Raw genomic sequence first — 12,694 nt, 5'->3', positions numbered from 1 at the left:
GGCCATCCTTGGATAAAAGTAAATTTCCAAGTCATGGAAAACTGCGAAATGGGTGCACAGAGCAAACTACTATTCATGTTTTTTTATAACAAAAATGGGTGCATCTAATTGTTAAATACGCTAAACATATAGTATATCCATTGGTTTTACGTATGAACACCGCGGTGTTCATATGTAAAACCAATGGATATACTACATACATGGATACAAATCAATCACAAAAGGCAGTTTCACGTTAAGCATTAATTTATTATTGGTAAAAAAAAAAAAAAGCATTAATTGGTGTTCATACGTAAAACCAATGGATATACTATATACATGGATACAAATCAATCACAAAAGGCGGTTTTACGTTAAGCATTAATTTATTATTTTTGAGGGGTAGCATTAATTTGTTATTGGTAAAAAAAAAAAGCATTAATTTATTAAAGGCAGAAAGTATCCATCGGTATAACATGTTTATAAGAGCTTTTATGTTTAACGGGTGCCACATGCAAAGCATGTGAGTGAAAAAATTAAGATAGTATTTTATTTGAAAAAAGTATGAAATTATATACCTAACAAAGTACGTTATATAAAGTAAATCTCATTCGTATAAAAATTTTGATATCTATTTGTTAAAGGCAATATGTAATCATTAAAAACTTCTAAGAATGATAATAAATATCATTATCTTTCAATAATAAGCAACTGAGTTATGCTAAAACTTTGTCATAATATTTAAATTTTCACAATGAATGATGTCATATGCTATAATTGAAACTCTTCATCAAATATCTTCAACTATACACAATGAAAATGTTTTCATTCATACTTTCTTCTTTAGCATTCTACATGAGTCTAGGTGCAATCTTTAGTTTAATTAGTTTTTAATGAACATCCATTTTAGGCAAGAAAAGGAGAAAAAAAAAAAAGATAACAAAAGGCAAGGAAATAAAATACATTATATTACCATTTCAACTTTCTAAACATTACAATCATTTAAAATTCAAAATACATGAAGAAAATTTTTGAGATGTTAAAATTTAGGGGGAGTATTTTAGACATTAAACAATGGAATATTTAAGAAGCATAAGCTTTTATTAGAGTTTAATTAAGAGAATAACAATATGACATATTTGTTCTTTTTCCAAAACATTAAAGGGGAAATTGCTTGATTTTAAAGTTTAAGGAGGAACTGTGAATTACCCTAAAGATAAAGGATGCAAATTATTTTAATCCTAAGTTTTTGTTTGTTTGTTTGTTTTATTTATTTATTTATTTATTTATTTATTATTTTTTTTTTTTACTTAAAATGGTGCAGAAAGAAAGAAAGGAAAAAAAAAAAAAAAATCAACCTAAGAAAACTATACATGAAACAATAATTTTGACTCAACAAAAACTGACTAATAAAATAAATAAAAAAATAAAAAAAAAAACTCTAGAAACACAAAGAATGGCACAACATTTTCATAATACCTTTATAACTTTGTTATATTTTTATTTGACTTGTAAATAATTGACACCCAACAATTATGAAAATATTATAACGACAACAAAATGTCTTAACATTTTTCACAAGAGAATGTTATGTCCACAACATTTTCATTACAAATTATAAGCAGTAGGTTGTTACGGGTTGTTATTGGTGAGCAAAAAATTAATTTCATTGGTAAGGTTAAATTAGGACAACAATTTACCACCTAGCCTTTTGGTACTATTTATGAGTCTCATTATATTATTTAACTAACTTTTTAACTTCTTTTTTTTCTACATTTTTACAAAAAACGTTTTCAATTTCAGATAAATAAATTGTTCCTAAATGGATCATAAATTATAGTTTTTTCATGTAAAAAAAAAAAAACCAAACCAAACCCGACAATATTGAGAAATTATTCAGTGTGGGTCTTAATCCACACCCCCCTACGAGAGGATGTAGGAACCTCCTCAGGCACGTTTAAGTGTGAGTTGTCTTATGACCAACTGACTTGCAAAAAAAATTGTATACATTAAAAAAAAATTATATACTAAATTAACATATTGTAACTACCCTAATAAAAATGTTAGTTACTTTGACTTGAGAATCACAAAAGTTTGGGTTCAACAAAATAAGAGTAGTGCTACATTGGCAATATTTTCACAATAATTTTATAACAAATTTTATGTGGTAAGATTCTAATTTGGACCTAATATTGACATTACTTTTATATCCACCAATAACATTGATAGCATAAAATTTGTTGTAAAATTTTTATGGACATAGTATTACTCTAATAATAATTATAGCCTCTCAAACATAATCCTTTAACCCCTTTAAAAGAAAATTTTAAAAGTTTAAACAACATCAATAAAAATTAGCCTAAATAACCCAAACAAAAACAAGACTAGACTAAATAACAATAACAAGTGAACAAATTATTCAACAAAATGCTTGTTTAAAAACAAAAAGAAAAAAATTTCACATCATTCAAATTTGTAACTCATTTAGCCATTCGATAAAAATAATTCATAATTTCATTTTTCCTTAAAAAATAAACGTATCAAGAGAAATATTGTAGTTCATGAGTTCTTCTTAGTGGTGATAGCAGTTATACTCTCTTTGGCTTTGCAGTTGCAACAATTTTTCTTTCCTTAACGACTTAACTTTCAGTTGTAGCAAATATTATCTATCTCTTTCTCTCCATTTTTCTCTTTTATATTATCATTTTAAATTTTCTCACTTTATAACTCTCATCTCAGTAATTCTTCTTAATTACATTTTTATTTAATATCAGTACATTTTTTTTCCTCTTTGTTAGTAGAAAGAAATTGTAATACCTTATATATTTGCATTTTTTTTTATGAGGTTGATATATTCAAGTTATCTCTTTATTAAATTTTGTATAATCTAAATTTCTTGGTGACACCATAAAAAAATTTCTAAAGCTGCTGCTACTCCTGTAACAATAATTTTTTTTTGCTGAATCCTGTAACAATAATTAGAAAAAAAGAAGAAAATGAGCTAACAAAGTGTATGTGCTAGTTCTCCAAGGAAAAAGGCTTTTACTAAATGAATTTTACAAATTCTTTTCCCACGTCACCATAAATAATGAAAACCATGCATTCACATCCCTCAGCATTAAATTTCCCAATACTTTTAAGGGGTGCATATAATATATCTACAACTGCCAACTCCTAAAAAAGATTTCCTTTTTCGAGTGTACTAAGCCACTTATTTCATGATCTTTACAAAAGAAAGAAGGACAAAAGAACAAAGAACGGAAGAGAACAATCTAAAATAATAAACCTACAAAATTTTTCAAGAAGAAACAGGCCTCCAAAATCATTATTTGGAAAGCCAATTCAAGTTGATGTCTTTCTTAGCCACTTCTACCTTTAAATTTGAGAAGAATTCCTTGAAAGGCTCCCATAACTTGGCCCTCTCTTCGTCACATACCACAAGCTTCAACTGCCGGAGCTCCATAATTGATGGTGGCAATTGATTCCGCAACCTCAAGCACTCTTTCATGTGGAACTCTCTTAAACTATGCAACTCACCAATGTGTTTTGGCAACTTGCAAACGCTTAAGCAGTCAGATATGTCAAGAATGCTCAACTTATGGAGACTTTCGATTGAATCTGGCAACTCTGACAATTCAGTACAAGACCTAAGCCTTAGCACTTCTAAATTTGTTAAGTTCTCAACTCTTTCAGGCAGTAAAGGCAACTTATGACAATTGGTGATCCTAAGTTTTTTCAAGGGGAGAACCTCACACAACCATCCAGGCAATTCCACCAGATCATTGCAATAGTCAATGTTTATCTCCATTAGATTTGGTAATGAATCTGAAACCTGTATGGTTGAATTCCCAAAAGCTTGACCAATATTACACATAAATAAAGATATTTTCTTCAAACTCCTCAATAACACAAGGGTATTGCATAGGGAAGGAATCAAAACCTTCTCTAATCTAATTCTCTTTAGATTGGGGAGGGACCCGAGTAGCTGAAAATTGCTTAATTCAACAGGAAAGAAACCATAATTAGTGACAACTATAACCTTGAGTTTAACCATTTTCTCCACAAACTCAGGTAAGGCATAATTCCTTGTTTGAAAATTCAGAACTAAAGCCTCAACTTCGGGTGCTTGAATGTTGCACCAACTTGACGAAAACAATTCATCTGCAAAATAAAAATATTCTATATGGTGTAAAAATATACTCAATTATAGGTTACATTGCATGTGTGCAAGTTTGTGTGTGTATCTCTGTTAGGGAGAAAATTAACCAACCAGTTGAGATAGATAATAAGCGTGCATTAATGAGTTGTTGCTTCTGTTCCGTCCACCACTTTGGTGGATTGTTTCCACTGATGTCCACAATTAGTCTTTTCCTTTGTAGTACTGGCTCCTGGTTGCTTAGATGGATAGCTAGGTCTCTGAGAACATCATGTTGTGTGATAAAGTCTTCATTGTAATAGTCGTCGATCTCTTTCCTAGTGAATGCACAAAGTATAAGCTTAGAAGAGATTCAAATTCTTACGGTCCTCACATAAGAACAATATGAATTCCATGATAATCAAACAAAGATAAAGATAGGATAACAAATCCAAGGGGATTTGACACAACCAGTTTCCATCTATAACAGTTGAAATCAAATGGTTATAAGAAGCAAAAAGGCATTCTGTCTACTAAAAGTTGGAATTCTGTTCTTTTCTTGGGCAGAGCAATTGGAGCCCTTATTGTTTCTGGTTTTATATAAGTTTTCTTCTCTCTATATATTTGTAGTAATCACCATTAGCATCATTAGTATAAAAAATTTCTACATTGGCCTCTGACATTTCAAAGAAGCTATAATAATATATTATCAATTGTGATAAGAAGTTAATCAAACTGGAAGACGTAACGTAATATTTTGGGCCTTAGGTCATTTATAGAGTTATATCATATCACAACTAGCAACTAGAAATGATTACATGAAGAATTTATATCCTACTAGAAAATCAAACTTCAGAAATTAAAAGCTTGCAAACCTTGTCATTACAAGACTAGCCAAATTCCGTTTGTGGAGTTCATGCAAATTGGCAATTGCATGGACATCATTTTCACTTGGTTCATGTAATTCTGTCCACAAATCAATGAGGGCAGTGGCAGAGATCCTTTGGTCTTCAGGAAATGAACCTAGGTCCATGAAATACTCTTTGAGGATGGTCTTGTCAGCAGAAAATTCTAGGCTTTTTTGGAGACAATCAAGCACCTCCGCATCAGAGTCAAAAATAGAATGACCCTCAGACCATTTTGTTAGTGTACTGAGCCAAACACCTGCAGGATGCCCACGGAGTGAACCACCAATCACCTTAAGGGCTATTGGCAACCCCCCACAACCGCTTACTAACTGCAATTCAAGGAACCAAATAAAATCAGTTGTTGTCTATAGGTTAAAGGGTAATATTGGCCATGATTTTAGTTGTCGAAACCACACTTTGTTCAGATATATGACTTTTTTTTTTTCTTCCCCTATATTCACTCAAGTGCTGGGTACAATTTTTTTGTCGGAAACAAAACAAACAAGCTTAAATGTATGTGCAAGTATGAAAACATGATTTTGGCAGGTATATAGGCTATCATGCACCCATCAACACAAGAATATATATATAATAGATTGACAGAGTACCTTTTCAATATATTCTTCTGGAATGTAAGAGCTCTCGTCTTGGTCATGCAATGATGCTGAGTAACAAAAAAGACTCATGGCATCTACAGGATTTAATGGATTTAAGTTATATCTGTACCGAAATCTTGGAAATGCAGTTCTTGAAGTCACCACAATCTTGTAAGCTGGAATATCAAACTTGAACTTCTCAATAAGGGATTCTGATCCAGGCCAGACATCATCCAATATCAACAATATAGGTTGTTTTTGTCCAATTTCATTCAGCAGTTGCTCTAGCTGGTCAATTGCTTCTTCATCACTTTGAAACTCATTACACTCCGCACCATTATGATTAAATAGTTTTTGTACCATGACCTTCAGGTTGGGAGCTTGTGAAACGTTGACAAAAAATATATTTTCCCCATATATGCCTATCCAAACACAATGCAGTTAGAAAGCAGCCAGAAAGGAACATTTCATGTCTAATAACTTTATACATCTACATACAAAGTGGTGAAGTGAAATGAATGGAATTCCCAATCCCAGCAAAGGGTAAGCAGTGAGCAAAAGCAATTTTCTACCAATCATGAAGATAAGAGATTTTTTTTTTCTCCTTACATTTTCTTGATCACTACTCTTCTTAAGGAAGTAGTTCCAAAGGATGAAGTATGCCAAAAACACTGCTATGACTATTGAAAGGACTAGAAGAAAAGAATAAAAATATATAGCAATGGCCCACCATATCTTACCTCAAGAGACATGCATTTTTTTTTTTTTTTAACAAAATGTAATTCAATTCATTTACATCAATTGAAATCTTAATGTGTGAATGAAGTATTCACATTTGTTCCAATTATAGTTTAACATATAATAATGAATCAATGGTACATTTTAGGATTCATCCCTACGCATTTTGTTTTTTAAACTACCTAACTGTTTACTTTTACCAAAACCTATCCACATACTATCACAATTTAACTAAAATAATCGCTTATTATGTACATTTTCACAATCGTTAAAAACTTTAAATGGGTTTGTCACTGTCATCACTTTTATTATGTACCACTCAATCACAGCAAGACAAGTTAGTAGTGATGAACTCTGAATTCAGTAGAATTATTTTACTTGGCAAGAAGTTTAATGTGAGAAAAAAGTACCTTTAATATCCTCATCCCAACAAAGCATTTTGACGAGTGTGGTCTTCCCGCAACCTCCAAGAGCAGTCAATAGAAGAAGCGACACCTCTTTATTAGACAGCAGCTGCTTCAACTCCTTCAAAGGCAACTCCAACCCAACAATATAATCACGGGGTCTAGAAGCCGCACACGACAGTGTCCGAATCTCAAACTTCTTCTTCTTCGACTCCGAATTCTGCTTAGTCACTTCCTTCAAAACAAGATCCACCTTGGCCGCAGTCTCCAACACAGCCGTTGTGGTCTGATTCACCTTGATCAAAGTCTCCAACGCAGTCCTTGTGTTCTGTACTGTCAAATCAATCTGACAGAACTTTTCAATGGCATTGTTCAACTTCTTGAGTTTTATCGAATAAGAATAGGCTTTGAAACAGTAGTTCAAATTCCAACGCTTGATTTTGGAGCACTTGAGAATCAGCTCCTTGCCCTTCTTCATTTGTTCGATCAGCCTCTTTGTTTCCTCATCTGGGTGATCAAGAGCTAGGCTTGATCGTCTTATCTCTTGGACCACTGGTGCTATACCATCTAGAGTGGATTCTAAGCTTTTAAGAATGGATTTGAACATGATGATTTGGCCCACCACATGCTTAACTGTATCATGCAAAATAGCAAATCCCTCTCCAAAAGCCGCCCCCACAAAACCCCCTGCTGCCATAACTTTGGAAACTACCCCAATTAAGAAACAAATACAATACTAATAATATATATCTATATCTATATATACCCAACTTTACCAAAAACAGAGATTTAGACCTCAAAGCTCTTCTATTTGTTCTGCTCCATCTCAGCTTTGATGCAAATCAATCTGAGAAAAAGAAGAATTTATTATGCTTCTTGGGTTTCTGGGTATGGGTGAGATCAAGTTCACTATTGACTACTGAGTCTACTCTTAACGTGGTAGGAACCAGGAAAAGGGAATTATATTCTTGTGTAGGTGAGTGGAAGTTTCTTTTTTTTATTTTATTTTTATTTTTATTTTTAGCAATCTAGTACCGTATATTCGTACACAACTTTCACTACAAATCACCGCATGGCAGGTTACGAGTGATAGGACTTTGCATATGCCGGGTACAGCCTCCGCGTGATAGAGCTTTGGTGTGGGTTCATGTGAATTTTTTTTTTTTTTTGAAAAGGTTCATGTGAATTTACACCATTATCATTAAAAACTCGAATGGTGGCTAAAGTTCTGTATAATTATGTGGTGCTAGAATTTAAACGACCGTGATTACTTGTCGTACGAATGGTGGACTGGTGTTTATTCTTAGAGAACGCTGTGCATATGGACACTTGTCGTTCAGGAACGCTTGTCCTTTCGGAATCTCAGGTGGGCATAGGGAAGGTAAAGCCAATCAAAGGTCAGGCCATCAAGGCTTTTACAGTTACACCTAGAGTGCCAAATCCAGTAGTGCCCAGCCCAGCCAGGCCCAAAAAGCATGGCAAAATAAATCCAAGGAGGATGGCTCAATTTGTATTTGGCAATGTGCAATCTAATTTTATTTATTTTTATGTCAATATCCAATCTAATTAATTAGCCAACAATGGGACATATAAACCCTCCCTTTTTTTTTTTCTTTTTAATTCAAAATGTTAGAACATGTGGAGGAAGGAAGATTTAATTAATTAATTATTATTTTTTTAAAAAGACCAAACAATTTCACTAAATTATAACTTATAAGGCTTGACATCTAACCTTTAAACTTTATTCATTTCATTAAATCTAGACCGAGAGATCTAAGACCAAAAACAAATAAAATTGGATTACCCATTGCATTTTGTCATGGATTTAAAAGATCAATCAACTCTTGAATAGAAAAGCTCACAAAGAACTACACATCATCAAAATAACTAGAGACAACTAGAGCTAACTCAATGTAGTTTGAAGCCTAAGGCGATAAATTCAATTGGACTTTTTGTTATTTAAATATCACTTAAATAATATTTAGTTCTATATTTTATTTTCTATGTAAAATACATTATTCTTACTTTTAATATGACTAATTCAATTAATGGTGGTTGGTGTTTTTTTATTTATTTATTTATTTATTTTTTTGGGAATAGGTGTGGATATTTATTAATCCATTTTTTTCCTCTAAAAAATGCTAAAGCTTACCAAGGATGTAACAATGAATATAATTGGTGGTACTTGAATAAGATAATAAATGAGTATTTGAATTACATCTTGTGATTAATCATACATCAATTTATAAGATTTATGTAGTAAAATTTATAGTATCTTTAGATTGATGTTAGAGATACAAACTTTTTTATTAAAATTTTTACAAATTGCTGATGTGATGAGTGGTTATTGGTAAATAAAAAAATGATATTAGTGGTGGGCCTAGATGAAAACCAATAAGAAGCTGGCCACAACAATATTTTGTAAAAATGTTATAAAATAATTTGTAACTGTAGTATTACTCGTATCTTTAACATCACTCATTTTTTTGGGAGTAATGCTAGAGATACAACATTTTTTACAAAATATTTTTACAAACAATGATGCGGTGAGTAGTAATTGGTAAATGAAAAAAATGATATTAGTGGCGGGCCTAGATGAAAATTAATACGAAGTTGAGCACAACAACAATTTGTAAAAATGTTGTAAAATAGTTTGTAGTTGTAGCATTATTCTTTTTTTGGCCTTCGTGAGAGTAGAAGAAAAAAATACCACTAAGAAGCTGACTACAATAATAATTTGTAAAAATGTCGTAAAATAATTTGTGATTGTAGCATTATTTTTATTACTTTTATTTTTTTGCCTTCTTGAGAGTAGAAGAAAAATAGTACCAGTCACATATTTCTATTAATAAAAAAAAAAAAAAAAAATTTATTTGTCCCCCCCATTTTGGGTCTTTCTTTAGTAGGATTCCCTAAGCCATAACCTAAGTGGCCTAGGCGCAGGGTCAACCCCGAAAACAGCTAAATAGCCTTGCTACTAAGGGAAGTTAGTTCAGCATATGTATATATGTACATTGTGTATATGTTTTTCTGTTTGGTGCGACAAAAATCACAAGTACAAAACAAGTTTAGCAAAGTGTTAAATTTAAATTATTGCTTTTTAAAGCTAAAAGAATTTTCTGAAATATTTCATACTCAATAATAGTAAACTTCATAGTACAAAAATAAAAAATAAAAAATAAAAATAGAACTTTCAAATGGTTCCTCTCCCCCCCCCCCCCTTTGGGGGGTATTTTGGTCATTTTTTGAGTTTTGGAAGTATTTTGGTCATTTTTAGGTTTCGGGGGTATTTTGGTCATTTTTTAAGTTACAAGAGTATTTTGGTCATTTTTTGGGTTTCGGAGTTATTTTGGTCATTTTTTGGGTTTTGGAAGTATTTTGGTCATTTTTAGGTTTCGGGGGTATTTTAGTCATTTTTTGGGTTTTAGGGAGTACTTTGGTCATTTTGGTCATTTTAGTGGATTTTAAGCATATATGGTGATTTTAGAGATATGGGGGGTATTTTGGTCATTTTAGAGGTTTCATGGGTATTTTGCTCATTTTAGAGATTTTGGGGATAATTTTGGATGTTCAAGGGTATATTGGTAATTTTGGAAGTGTAGGGGTATTTGTATCATTTTAGGTATTTAAGGGTATTTTGGTAATTTTGGAGGTGAAGAGGGTATTCAAGTAGTTTTAGAGGTATTTGAGTCATATTGGGTTAAATGGGTGAGTTACTAATTAAATGGGTTGAGTTAGTAATTAATAATTAATTTATATATAAACGGATCATAAATGGATAAATAGGTAATTACATACCTAACCTATTTATGACCTAACCCATTTATGATCCAACCCGCCCATTTGCCACCCCTAATACCGGGTACAGCCTCCGACTGATAGAGCTTTGGTGTTGGTTCATGTGAATTTACACCATTATCATTAAAAAATCGAATGGTGGCTAAAGTTTTGTATAATTATGTGGTGCTAGAATTTAAACGACCGTGATTACTTGTCGTACGAATGGTGGACTGGTGTTTATTCTTAGAGAACGCTGTGCATATGGACACTTGTCGTTCAGGAACGCTTGTCCTTTCGGAATCTCAGGTGGGCATAGGGAAGGTAAAGCCAAACAAAGGTCAGGCCATCAAGGCTTTTACAGTTTACACCTAGAGTGCCAAATCCAGTAGTGTCCAGCCCAGCCAGGCCCAAAAAGCATGGCAAAATAAATCCAAGGAGGATGGCTCAATTTGTGGTTGGCAATGTGCAATCTAATTTTATTTATTTTTATGTCAATATCCAATCTAATTAATTAGCCAAAAATGGGACATATAAACCCTCCCTTTTTTTTTTTTCTTTTTTCTTTTTAATTCAAAATGTTAGAACGTGTGGAGGAAGGAAGATTTAATTAATTAATTTTTTTTTTTAAAAAAGACCAAACAATTTCACTAAATTATAACTTATAAGGCTTGACATCTAACCTTTAAACTTTATTCATTTCATTAAATCTAGACCGAGAGATCTAAGACCAAAAACAAATAAAATTGGATTACCCATTGCATTTTGTCATGGATTTAAAAGATCAATCAACTCTTGAATAGAAAAGCTCACAAAGAACTACACATCATCAAAACAACTAGAGACAACTAGAGCTAACTCAATGTAGTTTGAAGCCTAAGGCGATAAATTCAATTGGACTTTTTGTTATTTAAATATCACTTAAATAATATTTAGTTCTATATTTTATTTTCTATGTAAAATACATTATTCTTACTTTTAATATGACTAATTCAATTAATGGTGGTTGGCTTTTTTTGTTTTTTTTGTTTTTTTTTTTTTGGGAATGGGTGTGGATATTTATTAATCCATTTTTTTCCTCTAAAAAATGCTAAAGCTTACCAAGGATGTAACAATGAATGTAATTGGTGGTACTTGAATAAGATAATAAATAAGTATTTGAATTACATCTTGTGATTAATCATACATCAATTTATAAGATTTATGTAGTAAAATTTATAGTATCTTTAGATTGATGTTAGAGATAGAAACTTTTTTATTAAAATTTTTACAAACTGCTGATGTGATGAGTGGTTATTGGTAAATAAAAAAATGATATTAGTGGTGGGCCTAGATGAAAACCAATAAGAAGCTGGCCACAACAATATTTTGTAAAAATGTTATAAAATAATTTGTAAATGTAGTATTACTCGTATCTTTAACATCACTCATTTTTTTGGGAGTAATGCTAGAGATACAACATTTTTTACAAAATATTTTTACAAACTACTGATGCGGTGAGTAGTAATTGGTAAATGAAAAAAATGATATTAGTAACGGGCCTAGATGAAAATTAATACGAAGTTGAGCACAACAACAATTTGTAAAAATGTTGTAAAATAGTTTGTAGTTGTAGCATTATTCTTTTTTTGGCCTTCGTGAGAGTAGAAGAAAAAAATACCACTAAGAAGCTGGCCACAATAATAATTTGTAAAAATGTCGTAAAATAATTTGTGATTATAACATTATTTTTATTACTTTTATTTTTTTGCCTTCTTGAGAGTAGAAGAAAAATAGTACCAGTCACATATTTCTATTAATAAAAAAAAAAAAATTTATTTGTCCCCCACATTTGGGGTCTTTCTTTAGTAGGAGGCCCTAAGCCATAACCTAAGTGGCCTAGGCGCAGGGTCAACTCCGAAAACAGCTAAATAGCCTTGCTACTAAGGGAAGTTTGTTCAGCATATGTATATATGTACATTGTGTATATGTTTTTCTGTTTGGTGCGACAAAAATCACAAGTACAAAACAAGTTTAGCAAAGTGTTAAATTTAAATTATTGCTTTTTAAAGTTAAAAAAATTTTCTGAAATGTTTCATACTCAATAATAGTAAACTTCATAGTACAAAAATAAAAAATAAAAATAGAACTTTCAAATGGTTCCTCCCCACCCCCCCC

At 31.6% G+C, this 12,694-nt stretch overlaps 1 protein-coding gene across 1 annotated transcript; it reads right to left on the bottom strand.

The window, feature by feature from the left end:
* Positions 1 to 2,995: 2,995 nt before the first annotated feature.
* On the bottom strand, positions 2,996 to 7,713 carry LOC112019893 (probable disease resistance protein At5g66900). The gene is made up of 5 exons (XM_024052440.2): positions 6,767 to 7,713; positions 5,631 to 6,040; positions 4,990 to 5,351; positions 4,250 to 4,452; positions 2,996 to 4,140 (listed from the first exon to the last, which is right to left on the bottom strand). The coding sequence occupies exons 1-5, from the start codon at positions 7,455 to 7,457 to the stop codon at positions 3,305 to 3,307; spliced, it is 2,502 nt and encodes an 833-aa protein (XP_023908208.1). The 5' UTR covers positions 7,458 to 7,713; the 3' UTR covers positions 2,996 to 3,304.
* Positions 7,714 to 12,694: the final 4,981 nt, after the last annotated feature.

The sequence above is a fragment of the Quercus suber genome, unplaced genomic scaffold, assembly GCF_002906115.3.
Source record: "Quercus suber isolate HL8 unplaced genomic scaffold, Cork oak 2.0 scaffold_124, whole genome shotgun sequence".
Lineage (NCBI taxonomy): Eukaryota > Viridiplantae > Streptophyta > Magnoliopsida > Fagales > Fagaceae > Quercus > Quercus suber.
Note: the sequence above shows the minus strand (reverse complement) of the source record. Positions and strands in the feature narration are given on the sequence as shown.

What these genes read in the sequence shown, in the direction of transcription:
- LOC112019893 (XM_024052440.2), bottom strand. Translation starts at nt 7,457, where the DNA reads ATGGCAGCAGGGGGTTTTGTGGGGGCGGCTTTTGGAGAGGGATTTGCT. An exon ending in TTGGGATGAGGATATTAAAG is followed by an intron (nt 6,041 to 6,766) that starts GTACTTTTTTCT and finishes GTGTTTGGATAG; the next exon opens with GCATATATGGGGAAAATATA. An exon ending in CAGAAGAATATATTGAAAAG is followed by an intron (nt 5,352 to 5,630) that starts GTACTCTGTCAA and finishes CTTGAATTGCAG; the next exon opens with TTAGTAAGCGGTTGTGGGGG.